We start from the raw sequence: 25,876 nt of genomic DNA, 5'->3' as shown, positions 1-25,876 counted from the left end.
CCATATGACACTAAGAAACAGCAGGATGAACATATACACAGACACAGTAAAGCACTGGAAAGACCACAGTAGGCGTGGTTTCCTCTAGGCTATGAATTCTGAGATGGTCTTCCCTTGTTATTCACTATCTTGGAACTTCCTAGATTACCAACATTAACTGCATATTGTTACTACTATTATAGGAATTTGTTTACATATGACCCTACCCTAAACAGGTAAGTACCTAACTGTAGGTTAGAAAAGCAAATTGGTAGATTCAGCATTCTAATTTGGATGTTCTTGCTTTTGAAGAGTTTAAAAATTACTGTCAAACTCTTTCCTCTTGGTGATTTCCCCAGTGACTGCCTATAGATTCCTACTTTGGTTTTTGTAAAGCTATATGACAGCCAATCTCTACCGGTTAATGAGCACATGAAAAGCTATTTGTCTAAGGACTGTTTGTTTTGCTACTTACAAAGCCGTAAAGATGTTGACAAAAATCTCTCAATCCCTGTAGAATACTCTCAATTTTAGTCAACCAGGGCATTAGCCACCTAAAAAGTTAAGTGAGAGAAACTATTGGCTACCTTTTACGAAGCATTGCCAAAAAGTAAGTGATTTTGATTAAAAAATAATCACCCTAAAAAACAATGAATGGAATATATTCACTGGATGTTAATAGTCCAGAATTTTTGCATTAAACTTTCATAATTACTGGTAGTAATGATTTCCTAATAATTTCCTTTCTCTATATATAATACAGCATATTGTATACCAGTTTCAGTACCAGAAATTTACATTTGAACTCTGTAAAAACAAAAGGTGAATCAAAATTATTTCTGTATCCTTTTTCTTCATAAAACCCCTTGTTTATAAAAAGATTACATTTATTATTGCTCTATTATCCTATTTTGTAAACAGCTTATTAAACACTGAGTGTGAGTACTTTAAAAGTACACATTTCTTAATCAACCAAGAAGAATTTACCTTTTCCCTCATTTGGGGAAGAGGCACTGTATTTTAGTGATGCTGCCATTTGTGGCTCAGAAGACTTCTAATTTTATTAGAATTGCCTTGAGAGCCAGTTCTTGAGTCACAAAACAATATGTTCCATTCACTCACTCAACAAATGTTTATTGAATGCTTACTTGCATCAGTTCTCTCTAATGAGAGAGAGACAAACGTGGTGACAAAACCACATGTTTAGAGCTTACAGAGGTGTAGGGGAGACAACAGTAATGAAAACACACGTTAAATATTCTTACTAGTAGTAATAGGACCTCTAAAGAAAAGAAATGCGCTTATGAAAGATAATGATTTAGAAAGGAAGGAAGTGGAAGTTTAAGGAAGGCAAAGGAAGAGCAATAGGTTGGTGTAGCTTATAAATTTATAGATATTTCTTTTCATCTCAGATGCTTTTATTCAGCTGAAAAGCCCTTTATCAGTAAGGCTTGCCTCTGAAAGACTCTACTCCCTAAGGCCAAAAAAAATTTTTTTTTTTTTTTGCAAAGGATGAAGATTTGTGATTACTGAGTACATTCAGCACATTCAGCGTATGCCGCTGGTTCTGAAGATGGCTCTAAAAGATGCCAGAAATATTTTGACCTGTAACACCATCAGTAAAATAATTCCATAACCTTCTTCCCAAGGTGACTTTGAAGGAAACAGGTGTATAAGTTTTGATCTGTTTCTTTAAAAATCAGCCATATTTGGGGTAGCTGGGTGGCTAAGTCAGTTAAGCGTCTGACTCACGATTCCGGGGTCGTGAGATGGAGCCCGGCCAGAATCAGCATCTTCATGGACTCCAGGCTCTGCACTCTGTGAGGAGGCTGTTCAAGATTCTCCCTCTCCCTCTGCCCCTCCCCTCAAGTGTGTGTGCACGCTCGCGCGCTCTCTCTGTCAAATAAGTAAATATTAAAAAAAAAAAAAAAGTTAGCTGCATTACTTTATGGTCATTGTTAATGTAATGTGAAGAGAAAAAGCCTGTATCTCTTTTTAGTAAAGCCCACTTCACTGCTTTTTCTTCTAGAGAAAGTGAAGACTGAGACAAAGTAATCTCTGTAATCACGAATGAAGTTCTGTCTGGCTTAGTTACTTGTTCAATGTCTAAAAGAAAGTAGAGAAACAGTTTGATGTGTGGAAAGATGAGGGACTTTTATGGGCTTTGAAGTCAGATAAGCATTGACCTTAGTAGCATTTACTAACTTTTCAAATTTTGAAAAGTTACTTGGCCTCTCTGAGCCTGCCAAATGAGATTAACACTACCAATTTCTTAGGTCATCGTGCAGATTAATTTACAAAGAGCTTGGGTCTAGTAGATGTCCACTATTATTAGCTCATGCCAGCTTCCTCTCTCCCATCCCTTCAAACCCACTTTTACCACAAATGTCAAACCCAGTGAAATCCAGTCATGAGCTTAAAATACATATGTTTTCATGCTTTCCTTTCTGGTTTTTAAATTTTAATTTTGGGTGGGAAAACGTGTTAGAGTATTACACAAGATACAGTGGAAGAATTAAGGGCAGAATAAGACAACATATCTGAGGTTTTCTAGGAGAAGGAGATTTTATTCCCCATGTAACGATAAGGCCAGAAAGCTTCAAGAGATCCTAGCGTCTAGAAGGTGGGAGTTTTGGTCTTGGTAGCTGGAAAGTATTCAATGAAAAAGTCTTACATAAATATTTCACAAGGTGAGTCTGTTTGGTTTCTCTCATTCAAATGATCTATTTCTCATCAAAAGTTAAAATATTATTATAAGTAGAAACACCAGAAATAACATTTATGAATTAAGCATTGTTACTTGGAATGAATCATGGAACTAATAAATGTGTTCAGATATATTCTACTTCATCTAGAATATACCTTTCCTGTTCTCCACTCTCAGGTCATTAATTCACCCTTTGTGGCTCTTACCATTGCCTACCATGATAAGTGCCATCTACGGTGTAAGCTTCATGAGGGCAAGGACCATGTCTCATTTATCTTTGGACCTGCTGGTTAGTACAGAGTTCTGGTGATGACAATAGAGTGCATTTGATGGTAGCTAGAAAGAACTTGCTTTAGTGTTGTCATAATAGGTATCTAAGATGATTATCTAAGGGAGCGGCTATCTTAAGGTTTGGTTTTAGCCTCATTAGAAGACAAGAAGATGAAATCCTGAACAAGGCTTGACACCCAATGACAGCATTGCTTTTTTCTGTGAGTCACATTTCTGAATGGTGGTGTCATTGTTGCGATGTATGAGTTGTTATATTTGGGCACTTAGCTTAGAAGGGAGTGCTACTAGTCTGTTAGTGTACATAATTATTTAGAGCGTTCAAATTTAAGAATGTGGTTTGACATTTATTTATGACTTGGGAGTTATAAACAAATATGCATTATCGAACATTTAGATGTTTTGACTCTTTAGAGTTGCTCTATCCATTTGTGATGCACGCTAACAAAGTGAAATAAAAACAGTTGCGCTTAAAGAGCTGCATCTGTTCTGTGCATGGTTGTTTGAAGTTTGGAAAGCTATTCTGATCGAATGAATAAATCTTCATCCAGACAGGTGGCTTATTCGTACTTATAACTTATTTTCAGATGCCCCCTGGGAAATCTTACATTTGGCTGCAATCTCGAAACTGTTTTATCAGCCAAGGATAGGCTGGGAATGGGAAACTTCAATTAGAATTAATGGGACTTGTCATGGAGAAATTTAGAGAATTTCCACTACTCTTCAGTGGCACTAGTATAGTAGAAATGTAGACATTGTCCGGGTAGTCATGTGAATAAAGCTATTTTATGGACTTATCTTTGTATGGGAATTCAAAATGCAAATAGATTATCTTTAAAAGGGTGTATATCGTTAAAATTATTGTGTTGGTTTAATAGTAGGGAGTACAGAATTTTGTCAGTCCCTTCCCTCAGCATTCTCTTCTTCCTATTCCATAGCAGATTAACAAAATAAAAGATAAGCAGGTGGAGGAAGGTGATTTTGTTTTTCTCCCCCTCGATTTTCTGAAATCATTATTTAACAAAAGGTATACAGTTTGCCTAATTGAAATTTGCTCTCCAAATCTGTCTGTTAAATATTTGGCTCTCTAAACCAGAGGCATTTATTAAAAAGGATTGCTATAGTGAGTAGCAGTTTAGCCCTTTCCAGGCACAGCAAAGAATTTTGGTCACATGACACAATAGATAAATCTTGGAGAGAGAGTGCATGCTTTTTGATGCTAGTATGAGTTTTAAGATTTCTGAATTGCAAAGTAAAATTGAGCTTTCAGTTATAACACATAGACATGTCTGAACGTAAAACATTTGATTATTTCAACATTTAGGGAATGTTGACGAAAGAAATGAATTTTGCCTCTTAAGTGTTCTGTGAAAAATTAGTAAAACTTTACAAAGAAAATTGTAGTGTAATCACTTTATAAGGGGAGTAGGAATTATTTATCAAAATTCATAATGTAAAACCTCTCAGTTTATAGGCAGTGATATTCAGTGATAGTCATTGCTCCATGCCATTTTTCTAAAATTGTACAAATTGCTATATAATGATACCTTAATAAATTTGAACATGTCTTGAAAAAAATTCTGTAGTATTTACATTTAGATTCTCAATGAAGAAGTGCCTCAAAAATACTGGAAGATGATACAGAGACTAGAGAAAACTTTTGGAAGCAATGTGAAGCTTTTTAAAATGCAGCCACATGCACGTGAGTGTCAGACCTCAGGCCAGGGAGCTGGAAGCTGTTGAGTACGCACATCATCTCATTTTGTGTCATCATCACCCTGCTTTATAGATCAGCATAGTTAATAAGAACATGAGTTGAGGTCAGATCTGGCTTTGAGTCCTCTTTGTGCCATTCATAGCTCCGTGGGAGACCTTGGACAAATTATGGAACTGGGGCTGCAGGAGAAAATATTGGCTAAGAGGAGAGGCCTTGGAAGCTGGTCCTCAGCTAAGTCCTAGCGCTACGAGCTGGCAGTTCTGTGATCCATGAAACAGGGATGATAACACTTGCCCTGTGTATTTGCTGTTAGAATTCAATGATGTGTATATAAAGAAGTTGACGTGGCTTGTGGAATATACTAAGTGCTGAATAAATGATGTCAATGATGAGGATAATGCTGCTGGCAGGTGAGGGTAGTGGGGCAGAGCTCATAAAGAAACCCAGGCATGTCTAATTCCAGAGCACATGCTTTTTCCACTGACTCTGATTCTGAAAGAGATCAGAAAGAATGGTATGGAAATGTGCCTTGAATCAAAAGCAGTTGTAGGTCTTAAAGCAGAAGAATTCTTTTAACATATATGCAGGGCACGGACTGTCCTGGGGATAGGCATTAGAGTCTAGGACCCCAGCCATATAGAAATTATCTAGTGAGGGAGATAAATAGTAAACAAGAAAACAAATAAATACATAACCGACTTCTGATAGTTACATGTGCTATAAAGAAAAGGCAGCCTAAGTGAATAGATTTAACTGACAAGATGAGAGGGAAAGAGGGCTCTGGTTGCTGAAGCAGCTGGGTAAATGGATATTTTATTTTGTGCAAAGAGGAATGCTAAAGGAGAAGTGAATTGCTGGGTAGTCAAGAGGACTGTTTTGGCTAGCACAATTTGAGATGTAGATTAGATATTCAGGTGCAGATGTGAAGTAAGAAATTGGGTTTTTGAGTCTGGAATTCAGGGGTGAGGTTGGCATGTCAATGTCATGGGAGTCATGGGGTTGGAGGAGATCAATGGGGTATGCACATATGGAGAGAAAAGGAGCAGGCTGGGCCCCCACAGCATTCCAAAGTTGGGAGGTCATGCAGAGGAGCACAAAGGATCTAGTAAAGGAGATGGAGCAGGGACATCTCAGTGATGTAGGAGTGAGACCAGAAGAAAGTGGTTTCTGGAAGCTAGCGACGGAAGTGTTTCAAGAAGGAAGGATGAAAGGAAGGAAAAAGCAACTATTTCCTAATGTTGCTGATAGTTTACCATTGAATTTGCAAAGTGGAGATAGTTAGAAACCTTTACAAGAGCAATTTCAATGGGTTGGTAGCGATGAAAGCCTGCTTAGAATGGGACTGAGGAGGGAAGAGGAGGTAAGGAAGTGAAGATAAAAGGTACATATGATTCTTGAGATTCTCTGTAAACTAGAACAGAAAAATTAGGTATGAGGTGGAAGGTGATGTGGTTTTTTTTAAAGTTGATTTTTCAGTTTTATTTTACTATGGATGGTACTATATCCCAAGGTTGTAGGCTAATGGGAAGGATCCAATAGATAAGGGAAACTGACATTGGGATAGAGGGAGGGATAATTACAGGAGCAATGTTCTCCCCAGGCTGAAAGGGGTAGGATGCAGATCAAAAGTCGAGAGGTTAGCCTTGTACTAGGGGCTATGGAGAGCATGTGGGACAAGATACAGGGAGGTTGCTGTTGCGGTGAGAAGATAAATTAGTTCTCTTCCAATTGTTTCTGTTTTCTCAGTGAAATAAGAACTGAGGTCATTAGCAAGTGCGATATAATGGATGAGTCATGTTAATTAACCTGAATTTGCATAAACTGCATTCTTGGGCAGCAGACTCTTGGGAGATACATTTCCTAACAGCAGGTGTTTGGGTTTTGTGGGCTATGTTCCCTGCCCTACTTGAGCCATAAATGCTATTCCTGTGTTTTTACCATGTGATTCTTAAGGATTTCAGTTGAGCAGTAAAGTGTGAATGAAAGGGCCCCAATGAGCCTACTTTATACCTTAAGTTTTTCGGTATTTTTTTTATCAGATAGTTTCCTAAGAAGCAGGGCATCACAGTCTTTATGCATACTGTGTTTTCATTTTTCATTGTAAGCGTGTATTTTGCTCCAAGCTCCAACATAAATTATAATGATTTATAACTATAAATAGTATTTATAGTGAGTCAGAAGGTCATGAGAGGAATTACCTGTTAATTTATTCACTGCTTTAAAGAAAATACAGCATTAAGAAAATATATAGTATAAAGAAAATAAAGCATAATATAGCATAATAAAATATTAATTTACTCACTGCCATAAAGAAAATATAGCATAGGGATTTTCATATACCTAGGGATGCTGACACAACCCAAGCCAGTTCTGAAATGACGGAAATAAGTATAGTTAATAAACTTCTTGTACCATTTGGCAAAGATGGTAACATTTCAAATTATTAGATATAATAAATATTAGATGAAAAACATTTAAGGGAAATATTTTGTATAAACCAAATTATCTTTTGATGCAGTTCGATAATCAATGAGCACTTACTGTAAGTTACAGCGAGGAAACTAATGTATACATTACACATGGACTCAGCTGTTAAGAGGCTTAAACACCTAGTGGTAGATAAGGAAATGTATAAAAATGTATAAAAATAGTCAAAAATGTGTAAAAAATGTATAAAAAATAGGATTTTGGAGGAGGTGATTTGGGACTGGTTTAAACATTCCAGGAACATGACAAACTTGAAATAGGGCATAGAGGTATGGCAGTATATGTGTTCTCTGAGTGGTGATAAGTTCATTGCAACTGTGTTATTATGGGAGTTAGATTTGAAACCGGATACCATACTACTTTGAGCACCATGATAAGAAGTCTTTAGGTATTAAGGAAACACTGAAGTTATGTCTTGAAGAAAGGAGTGAAATGATTATTGCTGCTTATTAGTTTGATAAAGCTAAGCATGGGATGGAACTAGGGGGTAATCCGACAAGTGTATTTGTTGATCCACTGAAAGTAGGATATAAGGAGCAAAGAGAAACCAAAAATGAACTGGTATTTTTTTTTAATTATTTTAATAATTATTTGTCAGAGAGAGAGAGAGAGAGAGAGCGCGTGTGCACACAAGCAGAAGGAGTAGGAGGCAGAGGGAGAGGCAGACTCCCCACTGAGCAGGGAGCCCGATGCAGAACTCAATCTCAGGACCCTGGGATCATGACCTGAACCGAAGGCAGATGCTTAACTGACTGAGCCACCTAGGCGTCCCTGAGCTGGTATTTCTAGAAGGAATTTTTCTATACCTTTTCCAGAAAAGAGCAGGGCTATCATATTTATTTTTGTGTGTATAACTGTGATTTAATGATTTGATTCTGAATTTGTTGAGTTCCTACAGTTCTGCATTGTTTGTTTGTTTGGTTATATCTTGACTTATTTCCTAAGTTACCTTAGGAAGCTTACAGAAAATATGTTCAGGAAAGTGAACTAAAATAAAAATAAAAACATAGTGCTGTGGGAAATTAAGAATTAGAAGAGAAAATCAACACCAGGGAGAACTAACATGTAGATATATCTTATTAACCATAGAGGCAAACACACTTGGCAACAAATTGTTATATATTTGATTCTGAGCCCCCATAACTGCAAGGATAATGCAATCAGTTACATGATTCTCACTGTCCATGAGGGGAAAAAATGAAATAATAATACTTTTGCTGGCATTTACATATTTTCTTTCATGAGACCTCCTATAGGGGATACCCAGTGTGGGTAGTGAAAAATGTCCTGAGTGATAGCAGATGCAATAATATGGTTTATAAAGTTAGTTGCTGAAGCATCAGGACACTACGTTGATGATCAAGAAGGGAGGACAGGATTTTAGGTAAAAATTGTGTGTATGCATGCATGGTTTTGTTGCATTTTTTTAAATGGAAAGATAGAATTTTGGAAGTAAAAGAGAATGTCTACAAGAGAATTTAAAGGACGTGGGGTAAAATCTTAGAGAATGCCTACACTAAGGATAACTGAAGAAGAGGATCCAGCAAACGCCACTGAAATGGAATAAAATGTTAGAGGAGACACAAAATTCTGTAATATCAGAGAAGGCAGAGTATGAGAGAGATTTATAAATGAGTTGGCCATAGCATGAAATGTAAGGAGATAAAGAGAATGACTACCTCACTGTTGGTATTAGCAATTAGTTTCATCAATGACATTTTGAGAGAGTAGTTTCAATAGAGTGGTGGGGAAAATGGCAAAAATCAAGAAAGTATATGTAGACCTATTCTTCCAGAAGTGTAGAGATGATGAAATTGTAGCTTAGTATAATTGGGATTGAGGTATTGCTTGAAAGGACAGATCCCAGGGAAGGAAGGGAGAGAGTAGACAGGGCACAGAAATGGGGGCTCAGAGAGGAAGGGATTACTCTCACTGAACTAGAAGAGGGTAAGTTACAGGGACTTACAACAGATGGCTTCTGAACTGGTTTAAGATTTGAGGTAATTTGCAGAGTGAGGTGAAAGTATGTGTGGATAGAGATTCTATTTAGGTCATCACTTGTTAGGTCAAAATACCATTTTGGAACAGATATTTTTGAGGTTATTTAAATGCCATTTTCTGGTTTTAAATATGCCAGTTCTTTGTCTTATTAGAAATAATTTAGCTTGCCTTGCCCTTTTACAACCATTCAACTCCCACATAGATGTATTTCTTTTTCATTAAAAGACCAAATGGATATATAACAACAAAGTGAAAGAGCTTTATACCAACTTCCCAAATAGAATATTTATGAATAGTACTTTTTAGAAAAGTGCTGGAAAAATGGCTTTCACTATTTTCCTAAAACATTTATAGTAACTTGATGAATAATGAATGGGAATAATTTATAAAAGCTATATACCTCACTCAAATAGAACATTTGTTTATACTCCTACATAACAGTTACATCATGGCTATATTTCACATAAAGAGCCATATATTTTTAATGTAAATGTTGCTAAATTAGTTTCATTCAACATCAACCTTGATGTTTTAAGGGACCTCAGAGGACGGGATGTTCTAGAACATCCCTGAGAAGCATTCAGCTGCACATTGCTTCACATTTAAATTGTGCATTCAAATGATCACGAGCTTTACTAGAATATAGTCTAAGCCATGAACAAGTTGAGTACCAGGATTAGAACCATTTCCACATCTCAGCGTGCTTTTTCTGTATGCATAACCAAGAATGTGTAGAAATGAATTTTATTTTGTAATTGAATTTTGCACTACAGAGGGCAGATTGCATTTTTCAAAGACTAAACTTCAGTGTTCAGAAAAAGTAGATGGATGAAAGCATTTCTAAGTAGAAACTCAAGTTTCAGTCAGTATTTTAAATAGACACATCCTGACTCCCTTCACAGATTGCCACTGACCATATGGTAACTGCAGACATGCCTCAAAATAAAACAGCCATATGTAGATTTTCAAATACTGACCTCATCCCTAGAGAGCCATATTTATTTAGAAGAGCATCTCAAACTATATCAAGTAAAATTATGGTTTGTGTCATGTGAGAAGATTAGAAGAATCTGCCTAATGAAAAACAATCACAAATTAAAAACAAAGATGCCAAGGAAATAAGGTTAGATACCCAGAGACATCTAAAAGCTAAGGCATCTGGAGAACTGTCTTTTGAATTCTCCTTGCCCAGTCGTTATAGGCAGTAGGTTAACACACACGGGGAGCATTAAAAGCTCTCTTGTCTCTGGTTGTGAACATGGATTGAGTGAAATCACTTAGAGGATGATTAGTTGGAGTGCTGCTCCAGGCTTGCAGGCACCGAATGCAGATATCGGTCTGCTGCATATGCTAATTGAATACCAGTATTTTTCTGGTTCCTGCCGCACAATTTCTAGAGTGGGGCATGTGGAACTCATTCTCCATTTCCTCTGCCAATTGTTCTCTCTTGAAATTCTGCCATAGTTTCTCAGAACTTTTAGACTTGTAGGCATGTGCCTGTGCATTACATAGAAACATGGAAGTAGGAACAGAGTTGTTATAGCAGTTCACAATAAATGTTTTTATATCTTCAGTGATACCTCATTTTCTTCAAGCAGGCGTGGGGGAGAGGTCAAGAAGGGGGATCAGGAAGTGAAGGTCTGCAAGTGATAAAAGAGGTTCTGTAATGGGGATCATTGTAACTACAAAACCTTGCTTTCTCTGTGTGTGTGTGTGTGTGTGTGTGTGTGTGTGTGTGTGTATACATGCACATATGTACCCATATATTTTTATAGATACACATGTGTATGTGCATATGCATAAGAGAAAACGGAAGATGTTATCACCCTCATAATGTACAAGCAAGCCCAGTTTCCCACAGGCATTGTGTTATATTAGCAGATCTCTCCTGTCCAAGTTTTTTTTTAGGTCTGGGGGTTCAGGATTATGCTATGTGCATAAAGTTAATAATATTAATTACTCCTAAATATTGAGAGATTTACTCTTCCTTTGCTTTCCTTTTGATGTAGTAGTATTTTATTGGATTTTATTGAGTGCTGAATTGTGTTTCAGGTGTAGTGCTGTATATTAGGTTTGTCTTAAATTAAAATTGTGATCTTGAAGGAAATTACCCTCATAGGCCAAGAACTCTGAAGGTTGCACTTTGCCGTAAAAAGGTCACTGACATTTCTGAACCGATCTTTATAATGCATGAGTAAACCTAAACTACGTCTTTTATAAAGGTGAGCCCCTCACTTATGTGTCACTGAATATGTAAGTAGATATTTGTGAAAATTTATTTTGTAGTTATATTTTTATTTTTGGCAAGTTAGAAGATTACTTTAAGCCAGATTTATAAGTAGTTTTTGAAAGTTATTTGAACTTAACACAGATTTATCAATCTTTCCCACTTTTGCAAATTACTCCACTTTGTTCTTTTCATTTTGCTACAAATAACAAGATGAGCCTTTAAAAGAAAAGCTTAAACTTTATCTTCAATAAAAATGATCAATTCCTTATAGGAATCCAATGGCTTTTTTAAAAATTAAAACTAATGTACCAGCTGTTAATGCATATAAATTTCCATTTTAGTATTTATTTTAGTTATCGATCTCATAAGGATGGGGTGTTCAGTTAACCACTTTAGGCCATAAAGTATTTTGGAGAAAAGAAAATAAAGGGTTTATTGTGGTACTGTATTGTTCCTAGCACATTTTTCTGGAATATATGATGCTGTGTTCATGCCAGTTAACTAGTCTTCCTGTCACTTAGTTATGTTTGATTTGGGAAATACAGTGAATATATTTTGTCATTTGTGTTTTACATGTTATTGGTGATTGGTGCATATTTTCTTCTGAATTTTGGAAGTTAAGAAGACTGACCTCTCTAGTGAAGTTGGTTTTTTTTTCTGTTGAAACCCATGTTTTTATTCATACTTATTAATGTAGATCACCTTTCTACTAAGGTCTACAGAAGTAACTGGTGGTGTTTTTTTGTTTTGTTTTTTGTTTTGTTTTTTAACTCAAAGCAAGCTCAGCAGCCACGCAAAACTTTGGTGGAAAGACCTTAATAAGCAAGAAAGCCAGTGTATTGAGCAGCCCTAAGAGATTTTATTTATGTGCTGATGTAGGATACTTTTGGTTTGCCGCTGTGAGCAAAATAGATTCTCGAATCCATCATCCACCCTGAGGCCTCCAGGGTTGTGTGCACCAACTCTTGTGGATTTAGCAAACGAACACTTACGGAGCTCCTTTGCAAGCTTTGTCTATTGTATTCATGGCTTAGTATGACATTTTAAATCTCACATGTCTCAGCATACCTGAACAAATGGAAGATGCAGTTATTGCCCTATTCCTTTTTCAATAGCATTTACATTCTGCCATAAGTGTTATTTATTTTTGGAGTTAAACCTTGATAAGTAAAAGGTGAAATTGCTGGAGAATCCATATTTTGAATCAACTCTTCATTTCCACGAACTCAATGCTCCATCTATTTCCTACCCTATTTTGGAGAACTTAGTACTAAGTTCTTTCTGTAGAACATCTTTATTTCTTATTCTATAATTAATGACAAACATTGATATTTTCTAACATGTAGGAGACCAAGATTTTCCCCCTTTCTTTTTGTTGTTGTTGTTGGTGGTGGTGAAGATGTAATTGGAGAGTAGGCAAAGAGAGGAGTGTGGGGGCAGAACTACTTTAGAATTAGTGAATATATTTATAGCCTCATATATTTGGTTCACTTTTATATCTAGTTCTTGGCTATTTTGGGAATAATTATGATTTTCTGAAAATCATGCTGAGAGAAAACAGCCTTTTTTCTTTAAGATATTATATTTCAAGGTACCACATATGTTTGTAGCAGTCATGCTTCCGAAATGTGGCAGGACAATCACGATTTTTAAATATTCTGCCCTACCATAAAATTATGAGCCATTTAATTCAGCCTGATTCTTATCTTTTTGGTATTTTTATTCATGGTAACAGTCATGTATAAAACCAAGCATAAAAAGAAAGAACAGTAGAAAATGTATGAATCCAGGTTAGATTTTCATCTTCATTCTCCATGGTACTTATTTATTGAATGCCTGAATCTAATAAAGGAACATGCTAATAGAATGTTATTCAAATTGTCATGTAAAATTTAAATATCCATATGAATACAGTGTTTTTAAACCAAAAAAATTATACTTCATATATCTTAAAATGTTTTGATCTGATAGGTATAAGAATATTTAAATTCTTAGGAGTCTACACATGATCTAAAACGAAGGCAGAAAGACACCTGGGTGGCTCTGTTGGTTAAGTGTCTGCCTTGGGCTCAGGTCCTGATCCCTGGATCCTGGGATTGAGCCCCACATCAGGCTCCTGGCTCAGCAGGGAGCCTGCTTCTCCTTACCCCTCTGCTGCTCCCCCTGCTTGTGCATGCTCTCTCTCTTTCTGATCAATCAATCAATCAACCAAAAACCAACCAAATAAAAAATAAATAATAAAATGAAGGCAGAGGATGGGTTAATTCCGATTTCTCTGTGGTTGTATGAATAGTTTGATATAGCATACATCATTGAATTTGATAGAACTGCCATTTATTACAGGTACCTGTGGCATAGGTATTACTGAGTGGTTTATTACTAATCTGTGTAGGAATGTTAATTATGAAAGAAATAGAAATTGTAAGTATAGAATCATTTATTTTTTATGTTAATGGAGCTCTTTGAATTATTTTGTGGAATCTTAAAAGTAAATACTCTGTTTAGCTAGAAGGAAAGCCCATGTGATTTATTGACAGTTTTCCATTTAAAACTTTATAATTCTATTCATCCACGGAGAAATTCTACTGGAAAGCTGATGGATGAAATCATAGCTTCATTATTTGAGTTTTGTTGCAATATTTCACATGCATTACCACCCTTAATCATCACAATATACCTATGAAGTACCTGTTGTCACATATGAGGCATGTGAGGTCCAGAGAGGGTAAGGAACCTTCCCAAGTTCACACAGCTTCTACATGGTTGAGCTAGATTCAGATCTAGCTGATTTGATTCCCTAATTTGGAGACTCTTGGTCTCTGCACTGTTCAGCATTGCATGTGGTTGTAATAGCCATTCACAGATGCAAGTCTGTATCTTACTGTGTGGTATCTACTGAAAAACTGGGTAGGTGAGAGACTTTTTATATCACTTAAATGACAACTTGTTATGAAAATACTAGAGAAGATCATTAGGTTGAGTTATATATTCTTTCACTTAAAAATTGCTTTGTCCAAAGACAGTATTAATTTTAAGAATATAGTTGTTCCAGAAGACTGTCCATTTACTTTAAAAAAGGATACCTCCGTTTGCTCAAGAAAGATTGTCTAAAGTAGTCATGTTTCCTGTTTTTGTTTTTGTTTTCCCTCGACATCACACCACACTCCCATTGCTGTCAGAAAGTTCAAAGGTTTCGTTTGAGAATTGCTGGGCTAGATTTAGGATTGCCATTATTTATGTAGATAACTTTAATGAAAGAAATATTTTGGAATTAAGATAATAACAAAGCAAGGTTTTTGAAAAAAACAAACAGCATTTTAGTAGCACAGAGCCCTCTCAGCATCTCTCCTTATAAGTAGAAAAAAGTCTTTGCTTTAGCAACCTGGAATAATAATGACCGGATTAACACAGTCATTGCATACAGGCCTTAATGTACCATGACCGGCTCAGGAGCACGCATCTATAGACAACCGGCACAACACAACATCTTGGCAAATTGATTGCCTTAGAAGGATTTCAGAATGTATTGGCATAAATGCCAGACTGTGAAGGAATGATTGAGCCACATGGGGTTGAATTTATCAGTAGCAGCAGTCCATCCTTCCAAACAGAGCATGTGCCAAGCACCAGCTTGTAATCACAAACATCATCTGCCGCATACTGAGGAGGAAAACAGCATAGATACGCTCAGGATCTTCGTGGTCGTTTATAATTAATCACAACATTGTTTAGCAACTTGCGGTGTATTCAGATTGCTTTATTCTTGACTTCTCGGTAACCATTATTTGCTCTGGTGTTCCTTCCTCCCTCCTCCTCCCTCCTTCTCCCTCGTATTCATTAAACAAATGTTTATTGAATGCCTTCTATTTGCATGACCCTAGGCTAAGTACAATGGGAAGGAAATGATAAAACAGAGATGGAACCTGAGCCATGCACCCCACGTAATTCAGTATGGAAGAGACATCAGCTGCCTCACCTGCAAAACAAATTAGCCAGCAGTGAGAGCATAAGGGAGGTATAAAACTGACAGCATGATTCAGATGACAGAAGATCCTCTTTTGGGAACAGGGGTGACCTCATAGAGCAAGAACACTGTAAGAGACAGAGACGTAACAATATGAAGCTTTTTTGTGTAAATCAGATTACCCAAAAATTGTTGAAGCATAGCATATTAGGGGAGAAGTATCATGAGATAAAACTAGAAAGATAGGCTGGGGCAGATGTGTGCCCTTCATCAGACAGGCCCTGGTGGGTTTGTTCTGAAGGTTTTGAACAGGTGAAGGAAGGAAGTGATTGGTGGCATCCTTTAGCATACAGGATGGCAGCAATGTGGAGAGCCTGGATTGACCGGGTGGATACCATATACGAGGCTTTGTCACTGAATACAGGATGTATTAGCGCTAGGGGTCTCCACAAAGCAGCCAGTAGGAGAGCGGTGTGTGTGTGTGTGTGTGTGTGTGGGAGAGAGAGAGAGAGAGAGAGAGAGAAAGAGAGAGAGGGAGGGAGGGAGGGAGATCAATTTATTATGAGGAATGGGCTCACATGGTTATGGGGGCTGAGAAGATAGCATAATCTGCCATCTGCATGCTGCACACCCAGGGGAGTGATGATGGAAGACCCAGCCCGGGGGCAGGAGAAGACCAATGTCCCAAGTCAAATAGGTGGTCTGAGAGAACAAACTTTGTCCTCTTTTTGTTCTGTTCAGACCCTCAGTGGATGGGATGATGCCCTCCCACTCTGGGGAGGGCAGTCTGCTTTACTCGGTCTGCTGATTCAGATGTTCATCTTATTCAGAAACACCCTTATAGACACACCCAGAAATAATGTTTACTAAATATCTGGTCACCCTGTGACCCAGTCAAGCTGACACATCAAATTAGCCATCACACCTACTGTATGCCAGGAAGTTTGTTATCTCCGATGCTCATAATGGCAAGGGCTACTAGTATACCCACTTAGAGGTTTAATGGGGTTGAATACCCTGCTGAAAAACTCTCAGGGGTCAAGGGCTGGAGCTGGAATTTCAGCCATGGTCTGTGTGCAGTCTCACTCACAAGTTGGCTGAGAGTCCAGAGGGACAGCAGAGACCTGGGGAGCCACAGAGGGTGCAGATGCAAAAATAAAAGTTTCTGATGTTTTGTGGAAAGAAGACAGGCATACATACATTAATTTTCATTACAACTCAGCAACTCGCTGGGTATGGAAAGGAGGAAGAGGAAGTGAATAGCCAAGTGCCACGTTTTTGATCCTGATTAACTGCAAAAAATGAGGTAACGCAGGGCGAAGAGCAAGTTTGAAGTGAGGAATGATGACTTCTGTTTTATATGTACCTGAGCTGGCATGCCTTTTCTGGGTCCTTCCCGAGGCCAGAATCTCGTAGTTTACGTGTACCTCTGTTAAAGCACTGAAGCTGCTGTGCAGTAGCTTACTTCTGTGCATGACTCCCTCCCCACCCCAATATCAGGAGCTCCTCCCGGGCAGGGCCTCCTGGGGTTTGTTCCTAGCACAGAGCAGGCTCCCAGTAGGGGCTTCAGGCATGATACATGGGCTAGAGAGTACTTGGTCAGAGAGGCAGGAGGGAACAGAAGTCCAAGGAAGAAGACTGTTTGAAATGGGTGTTGTGAGACTATAATTTGGAGCCAACTGGAAATGAACGAAGGGCTCCCCCCAGGAGCACAAAGGGCCTGCTCCTCCAACACACTGAATTTGTCATGAAACCAGTGTGGTCCATTTTCCTAAGTATTTGTAAATGCTACTCAACTCCCTGGAGATGGGTATGGTGAAATTTCTGAGTAGAGTGAAATGAATGTTCTGAAACCAATAACTCTGGAATTAAGGCTGGGGAGAGTGGCAAGTGAGGCCCTAAAAGAGAAAGAGGAGTCTGAGGGATTAGTGTGATGAGCACAGTGTGTCTATAACTGTAGTTTGAAAGTGCATGTTTTGTGTTTTGTGATGCTGTTCACAGTTATTTTTTTATGCCAAGACAAATCCACTGAAGTCTTCATATACAATGTCTTGTCCTTTATGGCATGAACGAGAAGGTAGCTCGAGTCCTAGTTCTACATGCTTGTTAGTTTGTGACCTTGGGAAAGTCATCTGATCCCTCTGTGTTTCCTTTACTCATTAACACCAAATGCACTTACCGACTTAGGACTCCTCTGATGGTGAAAATCGGTTCCTAAGGCATGAAGAGCTATTGAAATATTAGAAAATCCATTGAGATTTGAGCAGATGCCTTGAAATCCTCATTGGTCTATTGGTGTCACTGTGGCTGACACACCTCTCCTTCCTGAAGGCCTGTGGGGCATGAGAACCACGTCCTCCAGCGCGTCAGGACAGGACGGAGGACTGTGCTATTGGGTCCTTGCTCAGCTTGATTGTAGCCCAGTCGTAGGCCCCAAAATGGGGGAGCAGTGAGGGTAATATTTGAAGCTGAGCAGTGATTATCCTGCTTCCAGTGAGGGCCCTGCTTTTCTCCGCAGAGTATCTTTTCTTATAACAAAGAATTTAGTCTGCGAAGACTGTCAGCAGTGGGGAAGCCGCCTACAGTTTGTCTCTTGTAATTCATTAGTCATAATATGTTCTACGGCTTCTTCCTTACGTTTTCTTTGGTACATGGTAAAATCCATAAATAAGTAAAACAAGAAGAAAGGGAAGAATGAACGCAAGGAAAGCCTCGAAGAGATTCCAAGGGTCCTGCATGCTTGCCGGTCCTCACATGGTCATCTGGCCACTGACTTTATCAGCCCAGTTTAATCAGATAGAATCGTTGCTTCTAATTAGTAACTCCTTTGTGCCCTTCACTTAAGTGAAGGTTATGATCTTCAAATATTTGAATCTTTTCCTTACCACCTATTTCACCACGTCAGCCCTATCGACACCTAGAGTTTCTTTATTTGCGAAGGCGTGTGTGTGTTTTAGCAGCTCTGGTGAGGTACAGTTTACATACAATAAATGGTACATAGTTAAGGGTTATAACTTGGTACGTTTTGACAGTTGTGTACGCTGTGAAACTGTCACCCCAGTCAAGATAGTGAACATATATATCTGTACCCCTCAAAAACTTTGTGTTGTGCCACTCCATAACTCTTCCCTCTACAGGCAACTGCCGCTCTGCTTTCTGTCAAACCATTGAGACTTGGGAGAAAATTTTTAACTACAAACTCAGTATTTTTAATAGGTTATAGTATGTTCAAGCTATTTGTTGAGTTAGCCTTGAAAGATTCTGTCTTTTAGGGGATTGCCTATTGTATCTAAGATGTTGAATTTAATGCCATAAAGTTATTCGTAATACTCCTTTTTTATTTTTTAAAATGTCTGTAGAATCTATATCCGTTTCACTTCTCTTACTAGTGATATTGGTAACTTTTTTTTTTTTTCCTGATCGAACTGTGTATTAATTTCCTATGGCTGCTGTAAAAAATCCTACAAACTCGGTAGCTTAAAAAAACAGTAGAAATTTATTCTCACAGTCTGGTGGCTACACATTTGAAATTCGTTTCACTGGGTTGAAATCAAGGTGTTGGCAGAGCCATGCTCCCTTCAGAGGCTCTCAGGGGACAATATGCATTTTGCTTTTCCCAGCTCTGGTGGGAGCTGGTATTTCTTGGCATATGGCTGCGTTGGTCCAGTCTTTGCATTCATAGTCATGTTGCCTTCTATTCTCTCCTGAATCTCCCTTTGCCTTCCTCATAGGAATATATGTGATTGCATTTAGGGCCAAATCCAAAATAATCCAGGATAATCTTTCCATGTCAGAATCCTTAATTTAATTATATCTGCGAAGTCCTTTTATGCCATCTAAGGTAATATTAACAAGTTTTAAGGATTAGTACATATGCCTATCTATTGAGGGGCTGTTACTCAGCCTACCACAGTGTGGCTCAAAGTTTATTGATATTTTCAAAGAACTGGCTTTTGGTTTCATTGATTTTTTTTCCCCCCTCAACTGTCTTTTTTATCTATGTCATGGATTTCCATTCTGCTTTTTATTCTTTTTATCTTGTTTATTTTGGGTTTCATTTGTCCCTCTTTTTCTGGTTTTGTAAAGTGGAATCCAAGATCATTGCTATAAATTTTCCTCTGTTTTGCTTTAGCTCCTTTCCACAAATTTTCATATGCTGTGTTTTCTTACTCTTTCAGTTCTAATACTTTCTAATTTCCCATTATTTCTTTGACCAGTGGAAATGTGGTATTTAGTTTCCAAGTTGGAGGGAATTTTCCAGTTACCTTCCAGTTGTTGAATTCTATATTAATTCATAATGGTCGGAGAACATTCTTTGTATGACTTAAATCTTTCTAAAATAATTGAGACTGGTTTTAGAGCTGAGAATATAATTTAACTTGGTAAATATTACAAGACATTTACCCTTCATTTACTGTTGAAAAGAATTCTGTATTCTGCTCTTGGTCAGTAGAGTGATATTTAAATGTCAGTTCAAGCCTGTTGATTGTGTTGTTGAAGTCTTCTCTACCTTTGCTGATTTTCAGCCTACATATTCTATGAGTTATGGAAAAGGAGGTGATGGAATATTTGTGTAAAATTATGGGTTTTTCTATTTCCCCTTGCAGTAATATCAATTTTTGGTTCATATATTTTGAAGCTCTTATTAGGTGCAAGACATTCAGGTTTGTTATGTCCTCTTGACGAATTAATCTCTTTATTGTCACAAGTCATATTTTCCTGCCTTTTTGCATGCCTGATAATTTTTTATTGTGTGCTAGACATTATAAATTTTATCTTACTGCTGAACTTTTTTCTGGGATGCTATTCAATTACTTGGAAGCAGTGGGGTCTTGATTTTTAAGCTGTTTTAGATGGTACCCAAGTGGTGTTCAGTCTAGGACAAAATTTATACCGTTACTGAGGTAAGACCCTTTTGATTATTCCTCCTTATCCTTTCAGGTTTTTCCCTCTGGTTGGTACGAACAAGTCCCAGATTGATTTCTTTAATCTCTTTCTGTGGCTCTTTCTCCTGCCTTGAGTAGTTTCTTCACACATATCCACTCAGTGGAATACCCAAGAAGGACTGCAGATCTCTCTGTCCTCTCTCTCCATCTGGCACTCTGCCTCAGCTCTAGCCACTTTGGTGTCCCTGGATCCTGAGCTCTATCTTTTCAATTCAAGTAGACCACCAGAGTCTGCCTAGCTTCCACTCCTTGTATTGCCCCCTGGAAACTTTTTTTGAGGCAACTTGGACAGTTGTTGTAGGGTTCACCTCTTTCGTTTCCTGAATCCCAGATTCATTTTTTCCTTCGTTGCCTGTTATCCATTGTCATGGGAACTATTATCTCCTACATTTTTCATGGCTTTATAGTTGGTTTCATACTGGAGGTAAATCTGGTAACTATTACTCCATCTTGGCTGGAAATAGAAATCAAGAGCTGGGATTTTATATAAAGTGTGTTCTAGTGTATTTTTAATTGTACCTGGAGAAATGTCTGTAGGCTTGGCTCACAGACAGCTATTAACAGGAATGGCTGAACTTGTAGGACTGTCCTTTGCATCCCTGCCACTAGAGTACCTGCCACACTTGGACAACCATTGTGAAAGTTACTTAGTATGAGGTGTTTGGAATGAAGGAAAAGATGAAACCATTTTTGGTTCTTGCATCTATTGTTTTAGTACATGTTATATTTTGAGCCCCATATTTCTTATCTACTTTAGTTGTTTAAAGGCTTTATGTTTTATTGTGTGGGAATTTATGTCTCAAAGACATAAATATCTTTTTAAAACTTATGTGTGAAATGTTTGTATACGCTAAATGTTTTTAATTACAGAAATCAAAAGAAATGTAATAAGTAGAGCATGACATTTTAAATTTTCACTTACAAACATTCAGCCAATTAATATATTTGTTATTTTTCTTCTGCTTCATAGCTTCTGTGAAATAAAAATTAATGATAGTTTGCATTTGTTAAGTCAGTTTTACTGCCTAATAAAGCTAAGTTTATGATTTTAATGAAAGGAAATTCTTTCATTTTATTTATGCATAATCAGATGTGCAGCTGCTGTGACCGAAATTTATCTGTATATTTTTAAAAAGCCAGTCCAATAACAGAACTGCTGTTGTTTGTTTTTAATAGGAGATCAAAACCAAGAGAAAGTTAAAAACTCGGAATTTTAAAAACCAGGAAGTATATATGTGATGTTTATACAATAGTATATCTCTTGGTATTTTAGCAAGTCAAACTTTAATCCTAATTTGTTTTCATTTTCTCTTTATTTTTCTGCCCTCCAAAATCATTATTAGGTAATCTGTCCATCAAATCATGGAACAGATTAATAGTGAAAATAGATGCAGCTGCCCACAGATTGTAATAGATTCTTTGCGGAAGGCCAATTTCTTATCTGTGGAGGTTACTAAAAGCTTTTTGAAGAAGGTGCTTTATTTGTTTTTGTTTTGTTATCATTGTTCTTCTAAATTTTCCATGGTACACAAAGTAAATGATAATCGTTCTCATTTAGATTTTTTGATTTATGGAAATCAGTAGATCTTTTTATGATGCTGTGTATGTTTTTTATGTTGTGGCTCACTTACAGATAGCTGCCTATTTTACACAGCCTTTCTGATGGACTGAGGTTTTTTTTTTTTTTTAAGATTTTTTATTTATTTATTTGACAGAGATAGAGAAAGCCAGAGAGAGGGGGAACACAAGCAGGGGGAGTGGGAGAGGAAGAAGCAGGCTCATAACGGAGGAGCCTGATGTGGGGCTCGATCCCATAACGCTGGGATCACGCCCTGAGCCGAAGGCAGACGCTTAACCGCTATGCCACCCAGGCGCCCCTGATGGACTGAGTTTTAATACTGCTTTACTTGAATCTAAAACAGTTGGCATTTACAGTACCCTCTCCCTGCTTTCTAAATGGGTTGTCACTGCATTAAGCTTTAAATGACCATAAATGCTTTTCTATCCGTGCCCCTGTCCTACCATTTCAGAACAGAATCATTTGCAGTAAATCAAGTCTTCATATGATTTTAATCATACCCACGTAGAGATGTATATTCTCATTCCTATAATTTTCAGTTCTAATTAACACCCTGGCTCGATGTTAACTTTTATTGCCGAGACAATAGCAGATTTTATTCCATTTTTGTGAACTAGAATATTAGATTTCTAAAAGGTTCCTGAAATGGTAAAATGTCCTTGGATTTTAAACTTGACTTGGTTTAGGGTTCACTAATGAAACTTAGCCTCCTGGAAGAATGCCTCTAATTAAGCAGTTAACATCCCAGTGATCCCAGGCCATCTCTTCTAACAGCAGAAATGCCATAGGTCCAGGGGAGTCACCTCTGGCCCCATCAAGGACACTGCATAGAATGCCTCTTAAAGCTAAGGTAGAGGTATAATTGAAGCACTTCTGAGAACCTAAGGGGCACTTTACTTAAGGCCTCAGTGGTTCATACCTACAGCTGTCCAGAATTGATCTAGAGTTCTGATATAGAGACCAAGGCATCTGTGCTATTTTGAAAGCCCATTTATATTTTGAAATGATCATCGAATGCCACTTAGGGATCTATTCAAAATCTAGAAATAACATATATATATATATATATATATATATATATATATATATGTTATTACATATATGTATATGTATGTTGTGTGTATGTGTGTCTGTGTATATGTATGTGTATACACCCCTATATAAAATAGACTTCTTTTGTCATCTTTTTGGATAACATCTATTAATAATAGAAACCATAACCAAGTCCTAGATCATGCCCAAATTCCTTGACTTTAATTGAATAGATTGGAGTGAATTTTGTTACCTAAGTCAAATAAATTGGAATGAATTCTGTTCCTTGTTTAATTGTTTTTAATGAATGCCATTCTTTTGGTCGATTAAAGCAATTTGCCAGTGACTTTGTAGGTAGTCCCACATTGAGTGGATTTGAATAATAATTAATTGCCAAGGAAATGGGAAAAGAAGAGTAGTTAATGCAGTTTGTAGGGATATAAGGAAGAATAATTTCTGACGGTTCCAATTATGAAGGTCTTCCAGTACCCATAAATTGCTTTAACTTGAATTGTTTCTCGTTACTTTTACAGTTTGAACTCTAATGTATACTAGTCTGTTTTAGAAAATAGATTGTGCCCAGATTTCTGTAAACGTTTTTATGTTCCATTTTACAATGCCCTGTCATGTTGATTTCACAGAGATTTGGGGAAATTGATCCTAATGGGAATAATTACTATGGGAGCTGAAAATAATAGATGTGTCCTTCTTTTTCTTTCTTTTTTTAAAAAAGCTGGACCTGTGATCTGCAGAATGCTGAGTTATCCCCCAACTCGCCGAGCTTTAATTGTGGGTTGTGGTCTACAAATGTTCCAACAGCTCTCAGGCATTAACACCATCATGTATGTATTTCTTTCTGGCTTTTTACTGAAAAGATTGTGAAGGAATTATTTTACATGGCAAAAAAGAATAGGAGTTTTGGTGATTTGTTATATTAATTGTGTAGGATCCTCCTTTTGGAAGATACTTCACAATTTTTAATCCTATCAATGTGTGACTTAGAAGGAAATGATTTATTTTGTTATACTTTATTGGCTTTACTTGATTTCATAAAATTTTTTTTGTATGCTGTCCAGTACTTCCTTATATTCTGAGCTAATGAATGTATCATTTTCATCAGCTATTTCTTGATGCTGGTCAGAAAGTGAAACAAGGGAATCACCTGGTATTGTCAGAGATAAATGGGCACGCAGATAACCAGTGTGTGGGGCAGTCACTTACAATGCAATGTGATAAGAACATTAATAGCAGGTGTTTATTACCACCAGAGTACAGTGGGCCAGAAATAGAGTGGGAACAGCAAAGTGGGGAAGACACAAAAGTTTCCTGCTTTCTAGTTGTCAGACTAATTTCCAAAGTTGTATGGGGGCTGGGGGTGAGAAGGATGGATAGTAGGGGTGGTACCGTGTTTCATTCATTCAACATTAAACCCATTTTTGATGGCCTATTTTATACAAGACCCACAGAAGTGAATAAAGTAGACATGCTTCTTGGCCTCACAGCGTATATAGGCTGGTGGGAGAAACACATTAAATAAATTCACAGTTTAATGTAGAATTTCAAATTGTGATAAGGGCTATGTAGGATTATTCCAGTGCTCCACAGAATAGACTTTTAAGATCCTAGGTAATAGAATGTGGGTTGTTAGAGGAAAGTTGTGAGTTTTGCTGATAGTCATGAGTTGTTGGGTGAAAGTCTGCTAAATCTTAGAAGTTTCTTCCTGCTATCTATTGGTTAAAATTATTCATCAAAAAATGTAAATTATGTAAGATTCAATTTTACTGGTAAAGCATTTGTGTCTAGGACTCTTGATATTTTCCTTTGAAGTTATTTGGGCTCAGAGAACTTAGTGATCATTTGAGAAGTGTGAATTAGTTAAAATAATTATTAGAAATAGTGATTAGGGCCCAGTGACCCATTAGATTAAATCAGGATTTGTTAAGAAACTCCACTTAAAAATTTATTTATTTATTTGAGAGAGAGAGAGCGCGAGCTTGTGAGCGTGCATGTGTGAGCCAGGGGAAGGGCAGAGGGAGAAGACAGAATCTCCAGCAGACTCCTCACTGAGCACGGAGCCCAATGCAGGTCTTGATCTCACAACCCTGAGATCATGACCTGAGCTGAAATCAAGAGTCAGACGCTTAACCCACTGAGCCACCCAGGCACCCCTGTGAATTTGATTTTAATCATAGACTTTAACTTCCTGGATTACGTTTTTAATATTTGGTCCTCTCCTCCTTCCCTCTAATAAGTACTTTCATTTTTCATCACCTTTATCAGCGCTATAAAGGCCTGTCAGTAGAGTATGCAGCATGTTTGTTTGGTTTCTGGAAGTGGATACCATGACTGTTCTGTGTCCACCATCCTCAGTGTGGTGATGGAACAGAATTGTAACAAGGCTAACACCATGTTTTCAAATAATGCAATGCAGTAATACCCTATGTGAATATCTGTTTTGTCAACCTAATTTAAGATATGTTCTCCGTTTCTGGAAATCTTTTTTTGTTCTGCCCTTTTCTAGGCATTTAATTTTGACAAAATGAATTTTTCTTGTACTTTTTGCATTCCTATAAAACATCACAAACAGAACCAACTGCCATTGATGGGTAGTGCATAGGGCCAATGTGTCCTAGTGGAAATCACTGTCATAACCCATTCGTAGGTATCTTGTGTAAACTGTGCTGATGAAGGTTTCCAAATTTTAATAAGGCATTCATTTGTCCAAATACTCAGTCTTTTCACAGTGAGGTCAAGTGGTATGGGCATAAGAATTCTGATATTCCTAAGATTTATGGTAGTTAATATGTGCTTTGCTTATCACAAACTGTACATAATATAGGTAGTGTTGTCCTACAGCTTTTGCTTGCAGTTGAGTATTAACCTGGAAAGTAGGAAGAATAAAATAAGGTAAATGATGGCTAGATTTAGATTGCTTCTACATGATGC

At 37.4% G+C, this 25,876-nt stretch overlaps 1 protein-coding gene across 1 annotated transcript in view; it reads left to right on the top strand.

Annotated features, from left to right (window-relative positions):
* Window positions 1–25,876, top strand: part of SLC2A13 (solute carrier family 2 member 13) — a 350,636-nt gene that overhangs the window by 127,804 nt on the left and 196,956 nt on the right. The window contains exon 4 of the mRNA XM_002925835.4: window positions 23,664–23,772. Within this exon, the coding sequence (XP_002925881.2) occupies window positions 23,664–23,772 (109 nt within the window). The remainder of the gene's footprint in view (window positions 1–23,663; window positions 23,773–25,876) is intronic.

Source organism: Ailuropoda melanoleuca, chromosome 16 (assembly GCF_002007445.2).
Source record: "Ailuropoda melanoleuca isolate Jingjing chromosome 16, ASM200744v2, whole genome shotgun sequence".
Lineage (NCBI taxonomy): Eukaryota > Metazoa > Chordata > Mammalia > Carnivora > Ursidae > Ailuropoda > Ailuropoda melanoleuca.
The sequence above is the reverse complement of the archived record's forward strand: the minus strand, read 5'-3'. Positions and strand labels throughout refer to the sequence as shown.